Source organism: Brassica napus, chromosome A3 (genome assembly GCF_020379485.1).
Source record: "Brassica napus cultivar Da-Ae chromosome A3, Da-Ae, whole genome shotgun sequence".
Classification (NCBI taxonomy): domain Eukaryota; kingdom Viridiplantae; phylum Streptophyta; class Magnoliopsida; order Brassicales; family Brassicaceae; genus Brassica; species Brassica napus.
The window spans coordinates 27,568,464-27,591,865 of NC_063436.1; the positions used below are offsets into that span (position 1 = coordinate 27,568,464).

Below are 23,402 nucleotides of genomic sequence, written 5' to 3' on the forward strand. Positions count from 1 at the left end.
CGGGCTGCAAAGCCTTATGCCTTGACGCAGCGGGACGAGTTAGTGGATGAACTGGTATAGGTCGTGGAGTAAAGTTTGTGACTCTGACCGGATTGTCCCTAGCCCGTCACGTAGCGCTTCCGGACCATGGTGTTGGGTTGGACGGTCAGTCATGTTCTTGTTTGATTGTTGGCTGGCCGGTCGGCTCATTCATCTCTAACCCTGTGAAGGACCCTAAGATCGGATTGCCCTCGACTGGATTCGTTTGGATATGAACTCCGGAAAGGAGAACTGATGAAACGTTGGGTCGCACAAGGGTTGCGGATGTTCCCTTGATATTCCCGACTTCAATGGCGCTTGATATGACTCACAAGTCCGCCAAGGAAGATCTCGAACTGGTTGCTTGATATGACTCACAAGACCAACTAGTTGAGAAGTGAATTGCTCGGATATGACTCACCAAGACAATCGAAAACAAGTTCTAAAGAGAACAGAGAGTTTAAACTCAGAAACTTAATCCAAAATGATCTGCTTTTATTAATGAAATGAAATACTTATTTATAGTACAAGTAGGAGACAAAGGGGCTACTTGACTAGAAGTTTGAAAGACAAATAAAATTAAAGACTTTTGACTAGAATTTTGAAAGACAAAGAAGAAAGACACTTCAATTTGCGGACTGGTCAAAGTGCCCCTTCGGCTGGTTGAACCGCGGCCAGGAGCAGGACGGTCGCGGGCCGGTCCGTCTGTTCCGTCTTATCCGTCTCCTGAACCATCTTCGACCATAATCGTCCCAAGTCTTCTGAAAGATGAAGAATCTGTGCCTTAGAGAGATTCGGATGATCAAAGTGCATGAACTGATCAAATGGGTCGATCAGTTCGTCAATACGGTCGGTACGTTCCAAACGTGCGAGAAGAGAGAAGTCGCGTCCAGTTCCTAGTTCGGCTCGGCCTAAGTTGCTTCTGGTTTGACCGTCAGTCTGAGATTGGCGAGTTGTCCGAGAGAGAGACCATCCCGTACGGTCAGTTCGGCTGATAGGTCGAGGATCTAGTCTAAGCTCCTTCCCGTCCGTCCATGGATCGATCCGGTACACAGCTCGACCTCGGTTGGGGTGATGAACCTCGGTTGGAATGTCCTGACCTTCCTGATGGTCGAGTTCCTCGGACTGAGGCACATCATTCCCTCCCTCTTCAAAAGGATTTGTCCACAAATCTGGATTATCTGCAAGAAAAGGAAATAGATCAGAAATATTAAAACTTGAAGAGATTTCATACTTACCTTCCAAATCTAGCTGGTAAGCATTATCATTGATCCTTCTAAGAATCCGGAATGGACCGTCGACTCGAGGCATAAGTTTGGACTTCCTTTCTTCCGGGAATCGTTCCTTCCTCAAATGAACCCAAACCAAGTCACCTTCTTGAAAAACCAACTCCTTTCGCTTCTTGTTGGCATATCTTTTGTAACCCTCGGTTTTGGTTTCAATGTTGACTCGAACTTGTTCATGAAGCTTTTTGATGGTGTCCGCCCTTCTTTTACCATCTGTACTAACTCTTTCACTCAAAGGTAAAGGTAAAAGATCAAGTGGAGATAAGGGATTAAAACCATAAACAACTTCAAAAGGAGAGAACTTTGTAGCTGAATGCATAGCATGATTATAAGCAAACTCAACATGTGGCAAACAATCTTCCCAAGACTTAAGATTTTTCTTGACCAGAGATCTAAGCAAAGCAGACAAAGTTCGATTAACAACTTCGGTTTGACCATCAGTTTGCGGATGACAAGTTGTGGAAAACATCAATCTCGTTCCTAACTTAGACCACAAAGTTTTCCAAAAATAACTAAGAAACTTAGCATCACGATCAGAAACAATGGTCTTAGGCATTCCATGCAATCTCACAATTTCCTTAAAGAATAGATCAGCAACTTGTACAGCATCATCAGTTTTATGGCAAGGAATAAAGTGAGCCATTTTCGAAAATCTATCGACAACCACAAAGATAGAGTCTCGGCCATTCTTAGTTCTAGGCAATCCAAGAACAAAATCCATAGAAATATCAATCCAAGGATGAGAAGGAATGGGTAAGGCTGAGTACAAACCGTGATTGGATGCCTTGGCTTTGGACTTCTTGCACACCACACATCGGCCACAAATTCTCTCTACGTCCTTCATCAAGCTAGGCCAGTAGAAATGATCATACACGGCCTTGTATGTCTTCTTAATTCCAAAGTGTCCCATAAGACCTCCTCCATGAGATTCCCTGAGAAACAACTCCCTCAAAGAACATTGGGGCACACACAAACGGTTATCATAGAAAAGAAAACCCGAGTTCCGATAATACTTGCCATAAGCCACTCTGGAACACTTGTTGAAAATTTCTTTAAAATCCGGATCAGAAGCATACAAGTCTTTGATAAATTCAAAACCGAGAAGTTTCGTTTCGAGGGCTGAAAGAAGAGTATACCTTCGGGACAAGGCATCAGCCACAACGTTTTCCTTACCTTGCTTGTATTTGATGACATAAGGAAATGTCTCAATGAACTCAACCCAGCGGGCATGCCTCTTGTTCAGCTTCTGTTGCCCCTTAAGGTGTTTCAGGGACTGATGATCCGTGTGGATAACAAACTCCTTAGGCCAAAGATAGTGTTGCCACGTTTGAAGAGCTCTTACCAAAGCATACAACTCCTGATCATAAGTTGGGTAGTTGAGTGTGGCGCCTCCAAGCTTCTCACTGAAGTAAGCAATAGGCTTTCTATCCTGCATCAAAACTGCACCAATACCAACACCCGAAGCATCACATTCGATCTCAAACGTTTTAGAAAAGTCAGGAAGAACAAGTAAAGGGGCATTAGTCAACTTCCCTTTAAGGATTTGGAAGGCTTCTTCCTGAGCTTGTTCCCATTTGAACCCAACATTCTTTTTAATGACTTCGGTCAATGGGGCCGCTATGGTACTGAAATCTTGGACGAACCGTCGATAGAACCCGGCAAGGCCGTGGAAGCTCCTTACTTCACTCACGTTAGTTGGACTTGGCCAGTCTCGGATGGCTTTGATTTTCTCCTCGTCCACTCTAAGTCCTTCAGCACCTACAACAAAACCTAAGAAGACCACATGATCTGTGCCAAAAGAACACTTTCCAAGGTTAGCAAACAAATGTTCCTTTCTAAGAACTTCAAGGACAGATTTCAAATGTTTCTTTTGTTCATCCATGTTCTTGCTGTAGATAAGAATATCATCAAAGTAAACTACCACGAAATGACCAATGAATGCTCTCAAGATATGGTTCATCAATCGCATGAAAGTGCTAGGTGCATTAGTAAGACCAAATGGCATAACTAACCATTCATACAATCCTAGCTTGGTTTTAAATGCAGTTTTCCATTCATCACCTTCTTTCATTCGGATTTGGTGATAGCCACTTTTCAAATCTATCTTAGAAAAGACACATGAACCGTAAAGTTCATCAAGCATGTCGTCTAGTCTAGGAATGGGATGCCTATACTTTACCGTAATGTTGTTGATGGCACGGCAGTCCACACACATGCGCCATGATCCATCCTTTTTGGGGACAAGTAGAACTGGAACGGCACAAGGACTGAGGCTTTCCCTGATGTAACATTTCTCCATAAGGTCTCCAATTTGTTTCTCAAGTTCCTTGGTCTCCACCGGATTGGTTCTGTAAGCTGGCCGGTTAGGTAGAGACGCACCCGGAACAAAGTCAATCTGATGTTCAATCCCTCGTACTGGTGGCAAACCCTTTGGGTTTTCATCTGGAAAGACATCCGAATAATCCTGCAAGACATCTAGCAAATCACTCGGAACTTCCGGTGCAAGGTTAGAAGAAGTAGAAGCCATCAGAGATTCTTTGTACACAAGTAAAAGAAAGGGCTTTTGAGAATGAAGAGACTTCTTAACCTGACTTTGTTTGACAAAGAAGTTGGAGTTCCGGATTGAGGACTCAGGTTTGTCTGGTTTGGCCTCTTGTTCACGGTTCTTTTTAAGTTGGAGCTGGTCTTGATGGACCTCCAAGGGCGAGAGTGGTACAAGCGTGATCTTCTTTCCTTTATGGTCAAAGGAGTGCCGGTTTGTGTAACCATCATGGACGGTTCTTTTATCAAACTGCCATGGACGTCCCAACAGAACGTGACAAGCATCCATGGGAAGGACGTTGCACACAATCTCGTCCTCATAACGACCAATGGTGAGAGGGATCGTGACTTGCTCCTTAACATACTGTTCACCAGTTTCATTGAGCCATTCCAACCTGAAAGGACGAGAAAGAGGTCGAGTAGCTAGACCTAATTTCCTGACAAGAGTATCACTAGCAACGTTAGTACAACTCCCACCATCAATGATCAAGGAACAAACTTTTTCAGAGATTAAACAACGAGAATGAAAGAGATTCTCCCTTTGTTCCTTTTCATCGGTTTTGGGCTGAACACTCAAGGAACGTCTAGTGACCAGTAGTGGTCCATGAGCTGGATAGTCAAAACTATCTTCATCATCAAAGATCGGCTCAGAATCTGAATCAAAGGACGGGTCATGGTCGTTGTCCGTGTGGCCGTTCGCGGGGCCGTCCGTTTTATCGAAGATGGGATCGTTCCATGCCTGCCTAGCCACAAGTAATGGTCCGTGATGTGGGTAGTCAAAGGACTCCTCTTTCTCATCAAAGATAGGACCAAGATCCTCCTTGTTTTCTTGTTCATCCTCGGACTCAACTTCACCATTTTCCAAGAGAATCATCACACGCTGGTTTGGACAGTTCTTGGCATAATGTCCTAGCCCTTGACATTTGAAACATCTAATGTCTCTTGCTCGGCTTGAGTCGTCTACTGCCTTTCCTTTGTCATCACGAGTGGAAACATTAGTTTTAAAGGCAGTATGTGTTGTGATAGGAGACTTACCTTTGTCTTGATAGCTTGGCTTAGGAGCATAGGCCGGTTTAGGAGAGTAGGCCGGCTTAGAAGTAGTGGCCGGTTTTGAGAAACTCCTTCTCTTGAGTTGTTGCTCGATCAAGATGGCTTTGTGTAGCATCTGTTCCACACTTCCATACTCTTGAAGCTCCATACGATCTTGGATGTCACGGTTGAGGCCTGAAAGAAAGCGAGCCATAGTGGCGTCCAAAGGTTCATCTGTGTCCGTTTTGGTCATCAAAACTTCCATCTCTTGATAATAGTCTTCCACAGATTTGGTTCCTTGAAGCAAACGTCTTAGCTTTTGGTGAAGGTCACGGTGATAATGGGTTGGCACGAATCGTTTCCTCATCAACAAGGTAAGCTCATCCCATGTCTCAATCGGTCGCTCACCTGTTCTCCTCCTGTGGGTCAACACTTGATCATACCAGTTAATAGCATAGCCAGAGAATTCAGTGGCCGCAAGCCTTACTTTTCTAAGTTCAGAATAGTTTTGACAATCAAAGACATGCTCAATTTTTCTTTCCCACTCTAGAAAAGCATCAGGATCGTTTTTACCATCAAAAGGTGGAATTTTCAATTTCAATCCGTTCAAACTATCATCAGTACGATTGTTTCTAGCAAATGGATTGACATCACCTGGGTTTCGAGTTCTATGACCTCTTCTAGGCCGGTAAGCGGATCTAACCTCGTCCTCTTGGGCGTCCTCATCAGGAAACTCATCATCTGACCGGGTATTCCTTCGCGGCTGATTGGTTCTTGTCCTTGATCTCGGATGGGACTGACTTACTTGAAGTTCGTCAAGCCTTTGATGGATCTGCTCTAGACCTGTGTTTATAAGGTTAGAAAAAGAATCATTCAAAGCTCGCATCTGAAGATTAGACAGTCCAGCAACTGAATTTCCGGGACGGTTTTGTTCTTCATGGCTACTCATGGTTCCTGAAATTTTCTTAAACACAAAACGTTAGGATTAAAAACTCACACTCTCAAGTGTTTGTTCCTCACCCACACACGTGTTTCTCTCGATTTAAAAGTGATCACTCAAGTTTCCACTCAAAGTTCTATGAAGAACAGATCTCGGAATCTGGATTGCCAAATTTAAGCAAAACACACGGGAACTTTAAAGATAGAAAGATAAGAGATTTGTTTTGAAAGAATCCGTTTTAACCTCCTCAAAGGCTGGATTTCTCCTCAGCCAGCAGGCTTCCTCTTCCACCACCAATCCACAAAGTAAACTCTTTCTTTCTTTTTTTTTTTTTTTTTTTTTTTTTTATAATATGGATCTTGCTTGTTTCTTTTTTTTTTTTATAAGTGGATGGTATTGAGGGGCCCGGATTCAAGATAGACAGATGAAGAAGTGTTTAGAAGAAAATGGAAGATGAGAAGATGGATCGAGCTAGAGAATACCAGAAGAGTGGCTCTGATACCACTTGAAGGACCCTAAGATCGGATTGCCCTCGACTGGATTCGTTTGGATATGAACTCCGGAAAGGAGAACTGATGAAACGTTGGGTCGCACAAGGGTTGCGGATGTTCCCTTGATATTCCCGACTTCAATGGCGCTTGATATGACTCACAAGTCCGCCAAGGAAGATCTCGAACTGGTTGCTTGATATGACTCACAAGACCAACTAGTTGAGAAGTGAATTGCTCGGATATGACTCACCAAGACAATCGAAAACAAGTTCTAAAGAGAACAGAGAGTTTAAACTCAGAAACTTAATCCAAAATGATCTGCTTTTATTAATGAAATGAAATACTTATGTATAGTACAAGTAGGAGACAAAGGGGCTACTTGACTAGAAGTTTGAAAGACAAATAAAATTAAAGACTTTTGACTAGAATTTTGAAAGATAAAGAAGAAAGACTCTTCAATTTGCGGACTGGTCAAAGTGCCCCTTCGGCTGGTTGAACCGCGGCCAGGAGCAGGACGGTCGCGGGCCGGTCCGTCTGTTCCGTCTTGTCCGTCTCCTGAACCATCTTCGACCATAATCGTCCCAAGTCTTCTGAAAGATGAAGAATCTGTGCCTTAGAGAGATTCGGATGATCAAAGTGCATGAACTGATCAAATGGGTCGATCAGTTCGTCAATACGGTCGGTACGTTCCAAACGTGCGAGAAGAGAGAAGTCGCGTCCAGTTCCTAGTTCGGCTCGGCCTAAGTTGCTTCTGGTTTGACCGTCAGTCTGAGATTGGCGAGTTGTCCGAGAGAGAGACCATCCCGTACGGTCAGTTGGGCTGATAGGTCGAGGATCTAGTCTAAGCTCCTTCCCGTCCGTCCGTGGATCGATCCGGTACACAGCTCGACCTCGGTTGGGGTGATGAACCTCGGTTGGAATGTCCTGACCTTCCTGATGGTCGAGTTCCTCGGACTGAGGCACATCACCCTGGGTGTTGGACGGTCGATCGGTCATGTTCTTGTTTGATTGTTGGCCGGTTGATCGACCATATGTCTAGGACGGTTCGGGGGTGTTACAAATAATAGTAAAAATTATCAAAAATCTGAAAATATAATTTGAAAAAGAGATAATTTATGTTATATATTGTATTGTTATCTGAAAAAGTCTTTTAGTAAAAAGTTAAAAACATGAATTATATAACTAATATTAATCAAATAAAATTCTTAATTATATAATTAAAAATAGAATATTGAATTAACCAAAATCTAAAAATATAATTAAAAAAAAAGATAATTTTTATATATATCTTGTATTGTTATCTGAAAAAGTATTTTAGTAAAAAGTTAAAAACATAAATTATATAATTAAATATTAATCAGATAAAAATTTTACTAAAATTATGAATATAGTGTACAAATTTTTTTTCAAAAGTTATGAAAATGTTTGAGCCCGCATCGCGGGTAAAACACCTAATTTTTGTTATTATTAACGGCGGTACGATGCAAAACAATTGGTCACCATTCAAAACTTACATCCAAACTTCCAAACCATAAAAATATTAAATCGGCGTTTCATAATATCTGACATAAATATTAAAAATCTAAATAAATATAAAATAATTGAATCCGAAATATTGTTAATCGAACTGAAATTATTTTGAATCTAAAATGTATCTGAAAATGTTATAAAATTTACATGAATCCAAAAAATTATTAAGATTGTCCCAAATAAAGTAATAGTTACAAAGTATTGAAAGATTAGAAAGAGGATGGTTAAGATGATGTGTACCATGAGTCAGACTCTTTGTCATTATCCTATGATTGTATGTCTTCCCATGCATCCAGCTCTCTTATTGGTTCAAAGATATATCATTTCATCAAATAATAGAAAGAAAACATACTTTCGGTGGACAGACATAAGAAAAATTCGACTAATTAACAGATGAAGAAGCTACTACTACACACACACAAAAAAGACTAGAAATAGTAGGCACAAAGCAAGTCCCGTTGTAACTCATTTAGTAATATGTTGCATATTTAAGAGATACAATACATAGACATATGCACCCTCACACACACAAGACAAAGTGATCAACGAATTGGCTTAAAAAGGCTACATCTTAGGTACTTAAGAGCAAGATGACTGGCACTTTATATATCTTCTTTACTCTATGTATTGGTTTGGAGGGCTTCTTTTGTATCTCAGCACATAAGGATCTAATGCCATCTGCGTTTCCTATTGTTCCGGAAGGCGCAACAACCAACAGAGTAGACAATAATGAGGAATACTAGGAAGACAATGTTCACCTCAGCCACTTTTTTCCAGGAATTTCTGAGGTTGTCGAGCAAACCGGCCTTGCAGGCTTGGCAGTTGTAGCATAGAGTCCCCGGTTTATTGTCCCAGACGTTACAGTCCTCGTTTGTGTATGGACCAGTAGTCTTTATCCAATTAGTCGGGCTCACGTAGGTGAAGTTACAGTCATTGGACGGCTTACAGCAACCAGACTACACAAGTGAAGCAAAAGTATAAAATTATTTTTGGTGAAAGTCACATTATAAGTTAATATGAAATTAGACTACTAGCATTATGTCTACCCAACACAAGAACTTGGGTTTCATGTTACATAACAATATTTTAGCAAAAAAAAAAATGTTACATAACAAGATGCAGCCAAATGCTACCTAAACTATCAATGTGGATAGATAAAAGCATCACTAGTATTGTTATATTTTCAATAGATTAGAGAATGTAAATGCAGCTTTTCAAACTAATCTGAGAATCTGAAAAAGGGAACTGATCAAAAAGAGTTTCAAAAGACTAAACTCTTTTAAGAAAATAGGCTTGTGTGTTTGTATCTGACCTGAAGGGCATTGAGATTGGTCTTGTAGAACTCGTTGACGGTTACACTAGCGTAGCGACTACTGAAAGTGGAACACACGTTGGAGTAAACCAAGCAGCTCCTGATCCGGTCCCAATTCTTAGCATTGCTAACTCGCTTCTGCAGCCAGTTAGAGTAATCACCTACACGGTACTCCTTATACCCTCTATCCGACAAAACCTCACCGGCGCCGCGGTTCGTGACCACGAAGGCAAAGATGGTAAAACAGAACCCGAGGAGTATGAGAAGGAACATAGCGAAAAGGTAAAGCCATAGGAGGCAAGAGACACGGCAGCAAGCGCCGACGAGACCGGCGATGGAGACGAACATGAGGAAGATTCCGAGAACGACGATTGGTTTGTCGAGGAAACGCTCGCACTCGGTGGCTGCATTTTTGCCGAGCCAGATTCCGGCGGAGAGGATGGGGACCGAGAGGAGGAAGGTGAAGAAGTTGAGGATTCCGACAAGGTTATTGCTACACTCGACCATTGTTTTGTTTTTGTTTTTGTTTGGTCTTTACGGCAGAGCTATAAAGTTTATGATCTGGTGGGAACTAAAAAGGCCACTCATGTCGCCGAAGTTAATTCTTTACGCAACTGTTAGTTTTGTCCGTTACGGAATCTGTTGGGATGTAACTGTCAATGACAGGTAGACAATTTGCATATTGCACCCTCAAATTGTTGGAAATGACAAACTATCCACAAGAATTTAAATGGGAGTATCTAGGTCCCCAAAAGAATGTCTTGCAGTTTATTTTATTTGATCAAACAAAGTAAAAAGATAAACAAAAAGATAGAGTTGGATTGAAATGATCATCCACACGGCCTTCTGGCCTCAAACAAAACATGATAAGTAGAGCTTCTTGATTGGATCAGAGAGGGCCAGGGAAAGTCCCGGTCTCCCTCTGCTCATTCCACTTGTCAACCTAGGGAAAGATTAGCGCATAGGTCAATAATGATGGTGAAGATTATGAAGAAACAGAGCAAAGACACATAAGAAAGTAACAAACCCATTCTCCAGGGCAGAGAGCGCGGTAGTACTTGGCGAACCTCTCGCAATCAACAGAGTCCTCACCCTTTGCAGTTGTGCACCTACAAAGATGGTTTTTGTTTTTTAAACGTTAGAATAGATTGAAGAGCCACTAAGTAACTCAATCAAGCAAGAGTACATGTTGAAACTAGAATAAGAGTTCCACCTGTGGAACTCAATGTAACGGGTGAAGCAGTGTCTTGTCTGGTTTGTTGTAGGGAAGCGGAAATCAGCAGGAGCAGTTTTCAGATCAATCTGACACAAATAGAAATAACAAAAACAAGTAAGACACCGAGACACACTTCCTAGTGACTGACAAAGAGGAAAACGATAACTTCATTTTTTTCTTTCTCTTCAGCATATTCTATTGCAATAAGATATATATTTCTTCTCAATTAAAAAAACGTCTTCACAATTCAAAGCTTTCATCTCTCGTTGCCTTTTGATTCTTAAATCTAAACTCTCGACCATATTGAACACACCACACAAGCAACCAAACCAAGTAGCTAAGCTAGCTTCCATCAAAATCGAATTACATACAAATAAATGAAATAATATAAACGATAGATAGTGATCAAATCAGATCTTGAATCGAGGTCGAATTTTCAGAACCACAATTTAGATTTTTTTGTTTCCACAAGCTAATATCATTTTTATATTGAATAAATATGAAAAGAAGAACGACTACCTCATCCTCCATGGCTGATTCTGAAGAGGAACGATGAGAAGGTTTGGTTGGTTTAGGAGAAAGAGGAGACAGACGGAGTCTATTGAAAATGAAAGTTTGAAGATGGCCACCATTCTCTCCGGTGACGACTTGGAGAAGCCAAAAGGCCGCGTCCAGTGTTGGGCTTCCATAAATTAATGGGCCTAATTGTTTTTGTTGGTTCAAGTTTTTAACCATCCGATGGGTTAAAGTCGGTTTAGTTTAGCCGATTTCATTTTGGTTGTTGGACCTCCTCTTCCAGTCAAGAGAGTTGAGCAGAGAGCATCTCTGACTGTGACTCTGCTTCCTCGTTGAATCCTAAAACTCTCAAAATACAATAGATATAATCAGGGTGTTCGCCTTTTAGGAGCCCATGAGTTATCGAGTTCACAACACTGAACACTATTCACAGTAAATCAAAACACATAGCAAAACAAAAGGACAAAATGACTTTATTCGGAGGCTCCTCAACGATTCAACAATTTTTAGTTTTCAGCTATGGAAACCAAAAAAAAAAAAAAAAACTGAGAGCAGGAAGTTGTTAAAGCATGAGGGACAAGTCTTGGTCCTACGCTGCAACACGAAAGATTCAAATGTAGAAATGCTTTCCTTGTGAAAGTTTGATGTAACTCAACCTCATCCATGGAGACAAGTTTCTCTCCATTCCTTTTTTGCCTCGATGTTAAAACTTCAATGACAGAAAAATTGCTTCTTCAATTTGTGACTTCAATTTCGTTGTCGCTGTAATCTCCCCAGCACTTGCCTCCTCCTTTCTCTTCAGATATCTCTTGTGCTGTGGTTTTCTCTTCACCTTCTGTCGAGTGTCCATTTTCAGGTGCTTCTTGTGCAATGACTTCTTCATCCTCTGCAGCTTTCTTCTCCTTGTTGCTCTCTTCTTCACCTCCACTCTTCTCCTCAGCGATTTCAGTAGCCAGTGGTGCAGCTATAGTATGTCCATTCTGAGGCGGTACAGGTATGTTACACGGATATACACCTTCTGCTACTGGCGACAACGGGTACCCATTCTGTGTTATTTCCGTCCCATTTGGTGATCCCAAATATCCGTTTGGTGACACTGGATAACCATTAGAAACCCATGGTTGACTCGGTATGAACTCAGCCGCGTGAGGGTTCATTATCCTTGGGCCAATGAATTGATTAGCCTCGCCATTGGACTCAGCGATAATGGGGAAGCTTGGTTTGTTGCGAGGAACCCTGTTTCCAGATCGGTTGTAACCACCACCTGAGAGCCTAGGCCCATATGGAACTCGAGCTGTTACAGACTGATGAGGAGTTGACCTCCGGACATGGTTTACAGGAAGCATTGGCGGTATGTTCAATGGGGAGGGAAGGATTCCCACGTGGTCGTTGAATCCTGGCACTGCTATCGACCCAAAAATTGGAATGGTCGTTGGGGTATAGGGCGGTGCAGAGGCAGAGAGCTTCTTGCTCATCTCCTTTTGTGCCTCGCATGCCTCTTGTTTTTCTCCATCTGCAACAACTGATGCCTTTGGGCTTGAGTCTCCATTGGGCAGATCTTCCGTTTCACCATCTACTGCTTTCAGTTCAGTACCAGAGACATCCTTATGTTGCTTCACTCCATTTGAGTCCTCAGCCGTTTGTACACTTTCTGATTTTCCTTGACTTGCATCTGAAACAGCTGTCTCTGTTGGAGATCCTTCTGCTGCTGTCTTTTCAGCCTTGATATCCTCTGGTGAACTCATCGACTCCGATCCACCAACAGCCACCCCTCCTTGTTCTTTGCTATCAGCATTTTTAGCTTCAGTTTCTGAAGCCACATGCTTATTCTCACTAACAACATCCTCAGCCTTAACTTTTTCAGGACCATCTACTGCGACTTTTGCTGCATCCAAAGTCTCTGGAGCAGTCGTTTCTTCTGGCAACTGCTCCGCAACTATTTTCACAATTGTTCCAGGGGGTGCCAGTGCAACTTCCTTATAGGAAAACAGTTTTCCAGCTTGTGGAGTCACAGGACTCACCATCAGAGTTGGCTTGTTGATCTGTTCGGTGGAAGGTGAGCTTGCTAAGGGTGATTTATTGTTAACTGGCTTTTCTCCCACTATATTGGAACTGTTTTGCTTTCTGTTCAAACTTGAGCTCTTCAAAAGCTTCTTCGCGTGCTGGGAAGTAGAACCACCAGCAGAAATTGTAAGCTCATTTGAATTAGTCCTTGGGGATGCGAAGTTAGTGGATTTTCCTCTGCTTTTTGTTGTCTGCTGGGTCACGTTCATGAAGTTTGTGTTCAGCTTTGCCAGGCTGGGACGGGTTCTTCGCCCAGAAGGATGACGATTTTTTGGGACAGCTTCTTGCCATCCTTCGTCAGAGTCATCATCCACTTGTGCCGTGGACTCTAGCTTAACCAGCGTCAGCTGATCTTGAGGTTGCAAATCAAGTTTATCAACCTTTGTTTCTTCAGGTTTTGCATCTGATTTGTTCTCCTTGTCACTTGAGCTCTCCCCAGTGATACTAGTCGGACTCAGAATTTCATCATCTTTCTGATTATCTTCAGACACAGGTCCTGGACTTTGTCCTGGTCTTCCCTTGACCTGTATAAACATTTTCGATCAAAATATCTGTCACAACTTAGTTAATGAGAGCAGTTCAGTAAAAACATGAATTAAGTCAGCAGAAAGCAATTATAACCTTTAGGCGAGCTTTCCTTTGAGCGTCCCTTGCTTTAAGATCAGTATCCGGGGTTATATAATCTAGCAGGTCCGATACACTGTTATTGGGAAGAAAGCTTATGAGTTACATAATCCGGACAAGAGTTTACGCAAGATATAACTTTATACTATTTCTATCTTTTGGTCCCTATGTACAGAATGTAAACGGTGCTAAGAATATATAAAAGGCAAACGTTTTAATACCTGAGATGGCCTTTGCTGGAAATAGAGGCGTCTGGCTTGGGAGTACCATTTCGTGCAGCTTCTTGCTGTTCCAGAGCTTTAGACTCAAAATACTCGAGCCACGCAGCCGCATCCTAAAACAATTCTGGAGCGTAAGAAACTTTGTAAGTGAAACTAAATGTAATTAGTAGCTAATTACGCACCTGTGTCCGAAGATCCTCAGGGCCAAGTTTTGCCTGTAGAATCTGTAGAGTTGTCTGCTCATGCTGGACGCTCAAGGAGTATGCTTCCATCAGAGAAAGAGCAATAGCAATGGCATGGTAGCTTGCAGCAGTCTGAAAAAAATATATAACAGAAGTAGTTCAATTCTCAAGTGCATCGCTTAAGCTTCCACAGTAAAATTTACCATTTAAATGCAAGTCCTTGCAGCAAAACCAACCTGGATATGATCAGCTCCAAGTAGTCTCTGGTTACATTTCAACGCTTCATGAAGGTATCTTAAAGCCACATGGACATTCCCCAAACCTTCTTCCATCATCGCTACATTAATATAAGTGGCAGCAGTATTTGGATGTGACGGTCCACATGTTAGATGCAGAAGGTACAATGCACGGTTGACATATCTAAAACAATAATAACATGTTAGCAGCTCGAAACAACTAATTTTTAGGCTTTGGCTTTCGGAAACGCAGAGAGCATACTTTAAAGCTAATTCTGTGTGCTGGAGACGATAATAGAAGACGGCCAGGTCGCCGTAGCTTTTCATTGTGTCTGGATGATCAAGTCCAAGCTCCCTTTCATTTATGTCGAGTGCTTTCTGCTGATAAATGGTAGCCTGAAAAATCAAAACTGGTTAGTTGCATGCAGTAGAGACATTCTTCTGTACAGGAAGTAAATGAACTGAGCGATGACTTGGAGACGATCCCAAATTCTTTCGAAGTGAATACCTGGTTAAAGTCCCCAGTATGGTAAAGCACAACAGCAAGTAGACTATATGCTCCGGCGGTCATTCTATGATATGGGCCGCACACTGCTACAAGCTTCGTCAATGCCTATAGAGTTACCCCAGAATATCAACTCACTTAAACCGTTTAAAGTAAATAAATACATTCAATGAAGAAAGTATCAGAGACAAGCTGAAGGGGTTAAGAATGTCAGAGACAACCAATGCCTATTGATTCTTTCAGTGCATAATCATCCTTGCCCGTTAAAACAAAACTCACTTATTCATATTTACATGGGGTTAAGAATGCCTACTCAGTAAGTCTTATGCTAGTTCTAAATATAAAATTGGTTGATAAGGACAAAAGATGGGCTTAGAAAATAAAAATTGTATTCCATTGATTTCAGTTTGTTCGCAGATGAAGGATTATATAATGAGTAGTGGCAGGAGAGGTCATGCAAAGAAGGGATCAGTGTATTCAGACTAGTCAAGAGCTTCATTACATAGTTCGTATATAACAAGAGGAATGAGAAAGAGATCAGTTATACCTTGGTACCATAACTGACAGCATCCTCTAGTTTTCCTTTATCCAAGGAAGTTTTGGATGACTCCAACAAAGTACGTCCATCAGCGGATGAACACGCAACATGCTGCACAGAAAAGCAGTAACGTTTAGTCACTTAATAGTTTCACTTTTCTATTATGGCTTATTACTGAAATAAGATAGATAAACAATGGTACCTTATATACAGGAACCATACTGATAATATCCAACTTCTTGAATGGACATGATGTGTCCATCTCATAGTCTTTAGGAACAAGCTCCAGTCCAACCTAGTGAAACAACATATGAAAAAGAGAATCTAAGGTTAGAATGTCACAATTGGATGAAAAAAAAAAAACAGATTGACAGTCCCAAACCTTGTGTGACAGTCCCCTAAGAATGGAGAATTTTCTCAATTCCTGGCAACCTTCATGCTTCCAATCCCACCCATATCTCTTGGAAATGAAAGTTTCTACCCAGGTCCACTTTATCTTTTCGTCGTATTCGCTCTCAGTGTCAGACGGTGTTCCCAATAGGACATTTAAGCATGTTGCTATTGAGATGGCTATATCAGCAGCGTTTTCAACAGCTGCTACAACAGCCTGCAGTATATGCTTGTATGCTCGAACAATCATTTCATGGATACAAAGGGATTGCACATGAGGGAGCTTGTCAGCCAGCTCGACCTAAGATGAAAGAAGAAAAGAGTGACTACTAAAGAAACGGGCCACTTTGCTTGTCTAAGCATATTCCTCCAATTTGAAGCAAAGGTACCAAAAACTATAATTGAAATGGTTACCACTCTCCCCAAGGAATGCATCTGTAAGCCTCTGGTGTGCATAAAGTCAGTCAGAGTTCTCCCATCGACGGGTGAGAGTTCAAGAGATCCAAAGTCTGCCACCTGCAATGTATCAATTCGAAGTTTATGAGGAGCTGAGGATTATTACTATAGAGGGAAAAAAAGTCCAAGGAACTGACCAGTTTCGGAAGAGCGGTGTCAGTGTAGTATTTGCGGGACATCTCAATCAGCTCTCTTGGTGACTGCAGGACAAGTTCATGGAGAGAGAGTACACAAGGTAAGATTCATAAAAGCCAACTAGGTAAGTAGACGTCGTCTCTTATTACTATATAATAATGTTATCAGCTGGGGAAACAAACAAACCTTGAGATGAAAAACAGTTTCTGATTCTTTAAGACGCTGATATGCAGCTTCTGTCACTAATTCTTTCCACATCTTTTCCATCTCCTCATTCTGTTTCTCGAGTTCCTTCTGATCCTCAGTTTCTGATTTATTGTCATTGTCAACGGTATTAGCAAGGGCATCCTTGCCCTGTTCAGACTTGTTAGCTTTCACATCAATCTTCTTTTTAATCTCCTTTAGAAGTCCACCTTGCTTTCCAAGACCCTTAACAGGTGGTTCAGGCTTAGCATCTTCAGTGTTCTTAGAATCAGTTTTGTTTGAAGCTTGATTTTGCAGATGTTGCACCCAACAAGCTCCTAATTCCCACCTTATAGGCTTGGTATTCCTTGAGGGCTCAGCTTCCAATTTCTGCAGACTGTCCTCAAATACTTTCCTCACAAGGGACTTAACCACACGTATTTGTTCTGAGTCTGCATTTGGTGATCTCTGAGCTATGCTGGAAGGAGTTGACGACTTGTGTAACAGAGTCCTCAAGCTGAAATGAATATTCAGAAAACGATTGCTAAATACCATATATTTCCCAATTCACATATAGTATGCCAAAATGTCAATTATGCCAAGAGAAATGCAAATATGAGATGCCTTTGTTGCTCGAAACTTTACACAACCATGAGGAATTAGTAAGACTAACGCATATACAACACAAGATGATTTTTACCTATTTACATTCAGTGCATTTGCACCTCCATCTGATTGGTCTTCAATGTCTATATCCAGTGGGAGACTGCCCACATCCAAGTTAAATTCAGCAGCAACCTTCACAATAGCTGTGAAACCACAATGTCTGACAACCACCACACCCAAGGTCGATGTATCCTGTATGATTGAATAAATCTCAGTAACAAATCCAGCAAGAGGAAACTAAGAAAATTAGCACAAGCTATAACAAGATTACATGAACCGTCGCACTCTCATCAGCAGTGATCCCTTTAAGCAAATTTCTCTGAGCAAGTTCTTCCTGAGAGATCTCTAGAACCCGAGTCCCATCACTCTTTCGGTCTAGCTTGGAACTGGCATCAGGGTCATCTCTAGCCACCCTTATGACCAAATCACCTACTCTTTGTTCATGGAAAGCCAACGCAGGCGAGAGTTGATTACTCTCTACTAAATTCTTGATTATCTCCACCGCTTTGAAAACAGAAACGTCGACGAATAGACTGTGGAGTAGAAAGGCCTTCCTATCTCGAACCTGTCTCTCTTCAGATGTTTTACAAGGCATGGCTGCCAAAATCGCAAACTCCTTGGCCCACTTTCTCTTGTCATGCTTACCAGACCGGCCAACCCCACCGCCATCTCCCCCCCATGTCACATCCTCCACTGGAAGTGAAGGAAAAGTAGATGGGCTATCTGCAACAACCGGAGGAACTACCCAAGTGTTTGCCCGGAAACCATAAGGAAGGTTGGCAAACTGAAACAGAACAACAAATTATTATACTATGAAGCATCTTAATCAACATAACATACAGAAGTAGCTTTTACGTACTTTATTATGCTCAATGAAAGCTTTCATAAGAGCGTCATAAGCCTGCAGACACAATCACAACCACACCAGAGATCAGAAAACACAACTGAAAAGATAAAAAGGTAAAACCTTTTATCATCAATTGAAACTTACAGCATCAAAAGGCCTGCTTATCTGTTGCAGCAGCTCAACTAAAGAATGACACAGAAGCTGCTGTTTCCCAGCTGGGTAAAAACCTGTTCTTGACGCAACAACCGTGATCGGCTTCCCACTTGAAACTTTAACCTGCAAACAGTGAATCAAATCAGTCTCTACAGTTTCTCTCAAAAAGCAAACAAATAAGAAAGAGTGTCCTTACATCGATTTGAAAGAGATCATCTAATCCTTTATCTTCAATTGATGGACGAACAGACCTCCTGATATCTAGAATATTCAAGAAACGTGAATCAGTAAGCCAGATCAGGCAATGAAGTAGCGAGAAGGAAACTCACATTGGATCGGTGGAGTCAAGTGGGAAAAGGAGAAGAATTCGTAAAACTGCCCGAGACGAGTCGGTGGGCACATGTTGATTTCGCCCTTGTCTCCGCCTTCCGCAGCTTGAGAAGCCTCGCATCCCCCGCCGCCGTTGCCGACGACGAGTTTCTTCTCTGATTCCTTGAGCTTAGGGCTGAGAACGGAATCTGAATCGCCGGCATCCTTGTGTCCAGATTCCTTGGGAGACGTGCGAGGTACGGGCGGTTTCGACGAACCGAAGGCGGTGGTGCAGGCGACGATGTCGAGGAGCCGCCGTATGTGCGCGGTGGCTTGCTCCTCCGTATAGTCCTCTGCGAATTCAAAAAATATTTTTTATTAATAATCTGCTGTGGGTAACCCTACGGTAGTAAATAAGATTAGCCGTTGGATTAAGAGTATAACCTTCGACGATGGTGAGGTGGCAGGGCTTGAGCGATACGATGTCAACGGAGTCCTTGAGCCTAGTGCCACGCACCTGCACCAGAAGAAAATATTGCTTCTTTTGTTAGGCGGCAAATGTCAGAAACAGAGCTAAAAAACGTCGTTGTTTTGGGCCTACGCAATACCTATGCTGGGCCCATTAGCAAATATTGAAAGAAAATGTTTTTTTAATCAAACTTTTGTAACGCCATTAACACAAAATCATCATCGAATATCATAAATGCATGAAGAGGAAACCTGGTGAGAGAGAGAGAAGTTGGTGAAGTGGCATGTCTGAACATGGACCGCCAAGAGCTTCCTCACATCTAAGATTCTGTCCGTGGAGATTCCCTTTCACCAATAACATCGTCAACTTGTGAGAATTGTATTCACTGGTTTTTTTAAACATTATCTTATATCAAATGTTAGTGTAAGGCTCAAAACCTTGAGAGTCACTTGGGCTTCATCTGGTGTTTCAATACTTATCTCTATGACAGTGGGCAACACTGCACAACCACCACCACAATTTTAAATATTTTGTTATAGAGGAAAAGAAAGCAAAAATTGATTTGAATAACAATGAGAACCTTTCTCTTCCTTCTTCTTCTTATCTCCTTTGCTCTTGTGTGGCTTTGTTCTCCCAGCTTTAGGAGCCATTACCAATGGACACAATACTTAAAACGTTGGGTTACAAAACCCAAATTGAATTTGATATGTATCGAGTTGCATATACCAAGGACTTTTCTAGGGGAAGTGTGTATATGAGTGAATAGTGATGAAAAGAAGAAGAGGAAGAAGAGAGAAGGTGTGTGTGTTTTATAAGAATGACTTTGTGGTGGTAGTGAGTCTAGTGACAATGAGGAAGGAAGTAAAAGTAGTGATTGAGAAAATAGAGATTTGGAGAGAGAGAAAGAAAGGATAGGATAAGGTGCGAGAGAGCTCTTGTCTCTAAGAGTGTTTTGAGGCTAAGTAAAATTGAGGCCTCTCGTTTCTTTTGTTTGCTTCTTTAACACCTCATCACCAACTTCATCTTTTTCTTCTCTATCTCTATCTCTCTCTCTCTCTTTTTGTTTTAAACCAATGATATTAATGTTTTGATAATCTAATTGAGATTTCAGTCATGACTTCCCATATTTGATTAATCAAACTAGTTTATTTTATTCTTGAATAAATTATAGGGTGGGCTGGTTCAAAATTAGTATGGATCCTCATGTAAAAGTAAGTCATTGTTTTCTTTTTTTGTTCAAACTTAGATTTTCAATGATAAAATTAAGTTGGGTTCAAGGCCCATAAGGCATGTTTTGCCAAAGAGTCTACACTAACATTAGAAGCTCGAAGAATGAATTTAAAAGCGATAGACTTAAATGTGGTAGATTGTGAGTAGATATCTCGAAGAGTGCTATAAATCTCCAGTTTCATCTCCTTCCTATTAATCATGTTGATCAGAACTTGCGAATCCGAAAAGATGGTAATGAAGTCAAGGTTGCGAGATAGAGCATAGTTTATGGCTGAAAGAACCGTCAAGGATTCCGCCATGAGACTTAAAGATTATCATTCAAACATTAAATATTGGATTTTTTTAAAGAAAAAAATTAAACAAAAGTTCATTAATCTTTTTTTTTGAATTTTTTCTTGACACCTTATCATTTTTTCATCGCTTATCCAATTGTCATTAACCATAAGATTAAATAAGGGAAATTTGTTCCTATAACCCAACAAAAAACACAAATCCATTAACTACCCAAAACCACACCCTTCCTCCTACTTTCTTTCCTATCTCTCTCTCTCTACCCTCTCTCTACAAATCTAATTTTTCTTTTTTATTTGGTTACTAGATTTTTTAACCGCGCTACGCGCGGATAAGATATTATATGTATTTCTTAATTCTAAAAAATAATGTATAATATTGTATTATATTATTTAAAGAATAAAAAATAAGACTACATAACATAAATATATTTTTTATATTTTCTTTGTGGAAATCATTATGTTGTTTGATTGTTGTACTTAATTCACATATTTGCATAGATATTTGTGATAGATGAATAACTATATTTTTATTATCAGTAAATAATATATATTTATTATATAATATAAGAAAAATAGAATTATTTACTTTTTAACAAACTTGTCTCATGTTGGGGACTCGGTTATAGACATATCATATTCGAATGAAACATTTTTACACTTATCAATCTTCTTAACAATCAAGAAACAAATCTGAATATCAAAATTCATACGATCTCTTTGTGGAATAACTGCTCTGAAGAAATTGAATTTATGTATCAAAAAGGACTGGAAATGGATGTGCATATGTGTTATCTAAGTCAGCTTTACAAAAAACTATTTATAGTTCATATATCATTTATGTCCATCCTATTTTTTTGTCCATCATTTCTTAAACATCTTGAAATAAGTAATGCTAATTAATAATAAACTTTTTGCTCACAAAATAAAAATCAAATTTGTCTAATTATCGCTTAATTTGTCTAACTGATATATGTATTTCTCAATTCTAAAAAAATAATGTATAATATTATATTACATTATTTAAAAAATATAAAATATGACTACATAACATAAATATATTTTTTAAATTTTCTTTGTGAAAATCATTATGTTGTTTGATTGTTGTACTTGGTTCACATATTTGCATAGATATTTGTGATAGATGAATAACTATATTTTTATTATCAGTAAATAATATATATTGATTATATAATATAAGAAAAATAAAATTATTTACTTTTTAAACAAACTTGTCTCATATTGGAGACTCGGTTATAGACATATCATAAACGAAGGAGACATTTTTACAGTTATCAATCTTCTTAACATTGAAAAAACAAATCTACATATCAAAACAATATCTCATACGATCTACTTGTGGAATAACTACTCTGAAGAAATTGAATTTAGGCATCAAAAATGACTGAAAATGAATGTGCAGATATGTTATCTAAGTCTGCATCACAAAGTACTATTCATAGTTATCATTAATGTCTATCCTATTTTTTTGTCCACCATTTCTTAAACATCTTGAAATAACTGATGCTAATTAATAATAAAAAAATCAAATTTGTCTAATTATCGCTTAAATATTTTATTAATATGGTCTAAGAAGCTTTTAAGTGATATCATAGTTTAATTTATTAGTTTTTTTGTTAATTTTTAGAGGTTTTTGTATTTAAGATTTTTTTTCATATTAAGCTTCTATTTCTTTCACAGAATTGATATATATATATATATATATATCATAAAAATTACCATCAAATGAGTTTTACTTATTTATTATTTTGTTTTAACGAAAATACATTTTTTAAATAATTTAATTTAAAATAAAATTATATATTAATTTGCTGTATTTTAACAATTTCATTGATTTAATTAATTTGCTTTGGTGGATAACTTAAAAAGTTTTCATATGAATCGGGGAAAGCAAGCTTATGTTGTTATATTATATTTATTTTGTGTATATAGAATCTATATATAATGCTAGTGTAATAAAGAAAGAACATTATTTTTTTGTAACTTCAAAAAGATACATTATTACAATTTAAAATGAATCAAAATTGAATAAAATGGTAATTAAATATTTGTAAATCTAATTGTTTAGTTGGATTCTCATGAAAAAAAAATCGATTGGTTAAACAAATGTTTGAAAATTTGTTGTGGTAATGTTTTGTCTATAAATTATAAAATTTATTGAATTAATATATTTAATTATTGCATCCTTAAATAATATTTTATTAAGACATTAGAAAAATATGTTTTGAGTTGTTTTGTCAAATTGTACAAAAATCTATGCTTTTTCATATTTGTAACTTCAAAAAGATACATTATGACAATTTGAAATTAATCAAAATTGAATAAAATGGTAATTAAATAATTGTAAATCTAATTATTTTTTTATCTTGTTTAGTTGGATTCTCATGAAAAAAAACCGATAGGTTAAACAAATGTTTCAAAATTTGTTGTGTTATTGTTTTGTCTATAAATTACAAAATTTATTGAATTAATATATTTAATTATTGCACCCTTAAATAATATTTTATTAAGACATTAAAGAAGTATGTTATGAGTTGTTTTGTCAAAATTTTACAAAAATCTATGCTTTTTCATATTTGTCACGAAAATTTATATGTTAAACTTACTTTTACAAAATTCTTAACTTTGTCACGAAAACAAAAATCTATGTTTTTTCATATTTGTCAACGTTCTAACACTTTCTAAGAATATATTAGCTTAGTCACTTACTTATTTTTTTTTTACAAAACAAAGTATCGGAGTTTTGAAAGTTGAATTCATATTATTGTAAATGTACATAAGAGTTTGTGATTATATACTTAGTGGTTCTTGTATATTTGTCCAAGAAAGTTTCAATGGCTTAGTGGTAAATGTCCTATATATATATCATACTAACCCGGGTTCGATTCTCACCTTTGCATTGTTTTTTTATTTTTTACGAAAAATAAATGAGATGACATGGCAATTTTGGATTCTCTGATTGGTTGATTTTTCTATCCTATGTGGACACCCTCTCCATGGCTTA

At 39.1% G+C, this 23,402-nt stretch overlaps 4 protein-coding genes across 4 annotated transcripts; all 4 read right to left on the bottom strand.

Moving 5' to 3' along the window:
• Window positions 1-221: 221 nt before the first annotated feature.
• LOC106448178 lies at window positions 222-6,106 on the bottom strand. Its single transcript, XM_048764109.1, has one exon. The coding sequence runs from the start codon at window positions 5,821-5,823 to the stop codon at window positions 661-663; it is 5,163 nt and encodes a 1,720-aa protein (XP_048620066.1). The 5' UTR covers window positions 5,824-6,106; the 3' UTR covers window positions 222-660.
• Window positions 6,107-8,138: 2,032 nt separating this feature from the next.
• LOC106444702 (tetraspanin-7) lies at window positions 8,139-9,692 on the bottom strand. Its single transcript, XM_013886147.3, has 2 exons — window positions 9,148-9,692; window positions 8,139-8,791 (listed from the first exon to the last, which is right to left on the bottom strand). Exons 1-2 carry the CDS (start codon window positions 9,652-9,654, stop codon window positions 8,504-8,506), a joined length of 795 nt encoding a protein of 264 aa, XP_013741601.1. The 5' UTR covers window positions 9,655-9,692; the 3' UTR covers window positions 8,139-8,503.
• A 115-nt stretch (window positions 9,693-9,807) lies between these two features.
• On the bottom strand, window positions 9,808-11,098 carry LOC106440976 (cytochrome c oxidase subunit 6b-3). The gene is made up of 4 exons (XM_013882758.3): window positions 10,883-11,098; window positions 10,361-10,449; window positions 10,175-10,256; window positions 9,808-10,090 (listed from the first exon to the last, which is right to left on the bottom strand). The coding sequence occupies exons 1-4, from the start codon at window positions 11,096-11,098 to the stop codon at window positions 10,037-10,039; spliced, it is 441 nt and encodes a 146-aa protein (XP_013738212.2). The 3' UTR covers window positions 9,808-10,036.
• A 113-nt stretch (window positions 11,099-11,211) lies between these two features.
• LOC106440974 (protein REDUCED CHLOROPLAST COVERAGE 2) lies at window positions 11,212-19,733 on the bottom strand. Its single transcript, XM_013882756.3, has 23 exons — window positions 19,438-19,733; window positions 19,295-19,356; window positions 19,109-19,201; window positions 18,833-18,905; window positions 18,409-18,741; window positions 18,276-18,340; window positions 18,071-18,202; window positions 17,939-17,980; window positions 17,351-17,863; window positions 17,114-17,271; window positions 16,417-16,930; window positions 16,233-16,295; window positions 16,054-16,155; window positions 15,632-15,940; window positions 15,452-15,544; window positions 15,259-15,360; window positions 14,715-14,819; window positions 14,469-14,602; window positions 14,207-14,390; window positions 13,971-14,102; window positions 13,789-13,901; window positions 13,565-13,643; window positions 11,212-13,467 (listed from the first exon to the last, which is right to left on the bottom strand). The coding sequence occupies exons 1-23, from the start codon at window positions 19,505-19,507 to the stop codon at window positions 11,614-11,616; spliced, it is 5,325 nt and encodes a 1,774-aa protein (XP_013738210.2). The 5' UTR covers window positions 19,508-19,733; the 3' UTR covers window positions 11,212-11,613.
• Between the last annotated feature and the right edge of the window lie 3,669 nt (window positions 19,734-23,402).